The 4,616-nt window shown below is 30.6% G+C and overlaps 1 protein-coding gene across 1 annotated transcript in view; it reads right to left on the bottom strand.

Moving 5' to 3' along the window:
• Window positions 1–886: 886 nt before the first annotated feature.
• LOC106679196 (uncharacterized) overlaps window positions 887–4,616 on the bottom strand; it is a 5,222-nt gene continuing 1,492 nt past the window's right edge. The window contains exon 2 of the mRNA XM_014418584.2: window positions 887–1,301. Within this exon, the coding sequence (XP_014274070.1) occupies window positions 960–1,301 (342 nt within the window). The 3' untranslated portion in view covers window positions 887–959. The remainder of the gene's footprint in view (window positions 1,302–4,616) is intronic.

The following is a 4,616-nucleotide window of genomic DNA, read 5'->3' as shown; positions in this document are numbered from 1 at the left end:
TCATTATGTCATTATGATCAAATTTACTGGTTGTATTTTTTTATACAGTTGTAAATATCAACAAATAAATAAAAAAATTAAAAAAAAAATTATATTCTATATTTTATTCCTAAATATTTTGTTTTGATTATACCTTTATGTTTTTATTATTAATTTCTTTCAAATAAAAATTCATATCCGAGTAACTCTTTTTTTGTTCTTCGTAGCTTACTTCGAAAAGACTACGTCGATTTGAGGTCGCATTACCAATAGAAATTTATTTTCAAATATAAGAAGATGGTCAGGGTTGCGGTCAAAAAAAGAACAAATAGTTTATAACTATTTTAATGTCCGACGTTTCGCCCCACTTTGCAGGGCATCGCCAGGGCTAAAAAGATTTTTAAAAAAACTGAGAATTTTACAACAATAAGGTAATTTAAGCATTATGTAAAAATGAAGTGAATAAACAATTTATTTTATATTGATACTATTTTATGTCTTCCTTCCTTTTATTTATATGTAATTTCTTATCACTTTATTTTTACATAATATTTATCCTAGCTTAAATTACCCTATTGTATCTTATTTTTGTAATATTCTCAGTTTTTTTGTATCTTTTTAGCCCTGATGGAGCCCTGCAAAGTGGGACGAAACGTTGGACATTAAAATTTGTTTAGCGCAATCCTGACCATCTTCTAATATTTAAATTTTTACGGTAAACTATATATACATATATATAATTTTATTTTCTTCTAACTAGCAAGTGATTTTTTTGTTGTTTTTTATTATTCAGAAATACATTTTTCGTTTTTGAAAATACAAAAATATTCATTTTTTTAAAAAATTAATTAACTCCTGAGCATAAGGAGAATTATTTAGGAAGATTTGGCTTACTGACTACAAAAACTTTTGAGAAATAATATAAGATTTATTCATTGAAATATGGTAAGAGCTTTTTCAATTGGTGACCAGGCTCGATTCTAGCAGCTTTTGATTTTGTTTATGGCATTCTGTGCAGTAGAGGCGGCACTGTATCTTTTGAAGAGTGCTTCAGACAGACTGGTCGCCTCCAGGTTCTCGATCTGTTCCTGTGTGTACAGCCTGTATTCGTTCTCGACAGCTCCCAGTTCCCTGTTCATTGCCAGGTTCAGATCCCGATATCCAGTGCCTAGGCTGGAGCCAGCGCAGGCCTGCTGGAGCGGAGTACCTTCCAGCATGACTTCTTTGGCTGCCATCTGTATCATGATGCTCTCCCGGGCTCTCACCTGGACATTCGCTTGGTGGATCAATTTCTCCAGCTCATGTTTCGTCACTGCTCCAGTCTGGCAACATATAATTCATTGAACAATGGTTTTTAAAAATATAATTAAATCTGTTAAATCTTACGTAAAATCCTTGATGCTCCTTATCACGTCACAAATAAACTCATTCATAAAGACCTTAACATCCCATTCGTTGCAGATTTGACCCAAACCAGATATGCGTCTTTTTTTCCAAACTCCTTAACCATCCTAACCCATTAATTCTTAATCTTTCATCCTTAACAATCCCTGATAATCCTCCGAGGCGTCTGAAAAGAAGATGGCCACGAGACCTTCTAGTTTAAATTAATGTTTGAAGTACCACCAATGGGTGGTTCCTTCCCAAGATTTTCAAGTGTATATGAAACATACTACATATTTACTTATTGTATTATTTTGTACAGTTGTAAATTACAATAAATAAATAATTAAAACAAAAAAAAAATCTGTTAAAATTAATAATTTAATTTCTATCTATTTTAGTCTCAACACATTTTATTTTTCTTAAGAGTCCGACGTTTCGGCCAATCCGGCCATCCTCTGGGACAATCTTAATACAATTTTGGAACTAAATGATTTAAAAACTCAAATTAACGATGTGGAAGCTAAAATAACACGAGTTTTGAATTTTTAAAAGCATATCGCCTTCTTTATAAATTATAATTCCTCTTCGATTTTTTTTTTAATTTTTTTTTTATTGATTTTTTTATTTCTATATATATATTTTTTTTTCACTTACGAAAAAAGCGCCCATAGGCGTCGATGACCAGAGGGTTTTACGCCTTTAAGCAACAATCAACAACAACAAAAACTCAAATTAAAATTCGTTCTCACACTGTAATTAAAATATAAGCCACTCACTATTTTTCATTGTCTGTAATATTGTTCAATTTGTAAATTCAATTTATTTATTTATTTTTTCAGTTTTTTAGACACTACTTACATATCTTATATTATACATATCTTCTTACCTACATCATATTATATTTCATCTTTCACTGTTTTCAATCTACTACCATCTAATTCCACGATTCAATCAATTAAAAATTTTGTTTACTATTCAATTATTAGTTATCAATTTTTTATCATTTATGATTCAATTCAATATTTTGTATAATTCCAAATATGTTAGTATACTATTCCTTTTCAATTTTATGTTTCTCTAAATGTTGTTGTTATCTCTTTTGTTCTATAGCCCTGATGAAGACCTGAAACTCAGGTCAAAACGTCGGCATAAAATAAATAAATATGGTTTTGTTTATTTATGTTGTTCTTTGCTGACCGCACCCGCCCCCGAAAAACTTCTCCAATCAAATTAAAATTCATTTATCACAGTCACTATTTGTTAAAACTTTATCACAACAATCAATCGTTATGTTGAAATAAAGTTTTAACAAATAGTGACTGTGATAAATGAATTTAAATTTTGGTTTTAATGTGAAAATTGACTAATTAGAAATTGCTGTTTTAACCTGGGCAGAATAGCCTGCATAAAGTTGAGTTTTTAAATCATTTAGTTCCAAAATTGTATTAAGATTATCCCAGAGGATGGCCGGATTGGCCGAAACGTCGGACTTTTAAGAAAAATAAAATGCGTTGAGACTAAAATGGATAGAAATTAAATTATTTATTTTAACAAAATTAACCAGACTCAAGAAAGTGTTTAAAATTATAAAATAATTAAATCTGTCAATAGAATATAATAGAATAGAATACGGTTTGACAATCAGTAGTAATCGAAGAGGAAAAAGATTTAATCAACTATTTTTATTATTTTTAATCTTTGCACTCAGTTATCATCTCTGAGGGAACGACGTAAGTCTAGCCGATCAAAATATAATAAAAATATCAAGATGCATAATAAATAAATCAACCGATGTTATATAAATTAATAAGCCTGAAATGGTTCTGAATTATGGGTCATGTATTGCTTTATTCAAACATCTTTGGATTGGTTAAGGAAATTATATTTTTTGGAAATTCGTGTTATTAATTCCCTGATAGTAAGTGATAGTACTAAAAAAAAGAAATAAAACAACAAAAATCAATTACACACCATAAGTTTGTAAAAAGTCTTGTAAAGCAGTTGAGAGGACTTTTCAGACGCCTAGGAGAATTATAAGGTTATGAAGGAGAAGCCAAGTTAAAAACCAGTGGGTTTGAGTGGTTGGGAAGTTTATTATAGCAGAATTGGTATCTGATTCTGGCCAAATTGGCAACATATGGAACATTGAGGTCCTGATGGATGTCTTGATTTGTGACAAATTAAGGATCATTAAGGATTAAGGATTGGATAGCAGAGGAATTCGATGGTTCGTATGTCCAGATAGGCCTTATTATAGTCATGGAGGTCATTCTTTTTTAATTAGTTGGAAGTTTAGACCGTTTATCTAGTAAATGTTGTAATAGTCGGAATCGATGAGCAGTTTCTTGTCGTTTCAGTCTTGTATGAGGATTCCAAATCCAGATGTAGTTCTAACAGATCCGTTCGACAGGAATAAGTGGAGTATATTTGAAGGACACTGTGAAAGTCACGAGCTAACGACGAATGGTAAGTGTACGGGATATATTGGAATTTATTTTAATACTGCAGTTTTGACACCATTTATTAGTACTTAAACTACCAAATTGCATAAAGATCCCTGGCTTAACTGCACCTAAATCCATTATTTTACATTTTTATTCTTAAAACATATAGAATCCACCCAGATTCTACATTAAACAAAGATTCGATAACTATTTTCAATTTTCGAAAGGTTCTAAGGTAAAGTTTATTTTTCTTAACATTTTATTTTATATCTATAGGTATTATGTATTATTAGTAGAGGTAAATATTTTGGAATCATGTTGTTGGACAAATAAACACAATAAATAGCTTTACAGAAAAACAAAAGGTCATTTTTTTGCAAAATTATAATTTTCTTCAAAATCGTCAATAAAGAAAATATTCAAGAATTTCGTCATAAAAATGTAGTTCTAAAAATCAATTGAGAAACTTAAGACTGCGTAACTAGTAAAAATATAAATTCAATCTAAACAGACATTGTTCATGTTAATTAAGGTTGACGTACTAAACATTATTTTTAATAAACATATTACATGTCAATTGTCAGTGAACAATGATCCTTACATTGTATCCCAAACCCTCCAATCCCACATCACCACCCTCGAAGAATGGTGCCAAAACTGGAGGATTAAAATAAATCCCACCAAATCACATTTACCCTTCGACGTAAACCCATGACCTCTTGCCCAACACTATCCTTTAATAATACCCCACTTATTCCTGTCGAACAGATCCGTTACTTAGGACTACATCTTGACAAACGACTGACC

The sequence above is a fragment of the Halyomorpha halys genome, unplaced genomic scaffold (assembly GCF_000696795.3).
Source record: "Halyomorpha halys isolate HHAL.00 unplaced genomic scaffold, Hhal_1.1 Scaffold1.1, whole genome shotgun sequence".
Classification (NCBI taxonomy): Eukaryota; Metazoa; Arthropoda; class Insecta; order Hemiptera; family Pentatomidae; genus Halyomorpha; species Halyomorpha halys.
The sequence above is the reverse complement of the archived record's forward strand: the minus strand, read 5'-3'. Positions and strand labels throughout refer to the sequence as shown.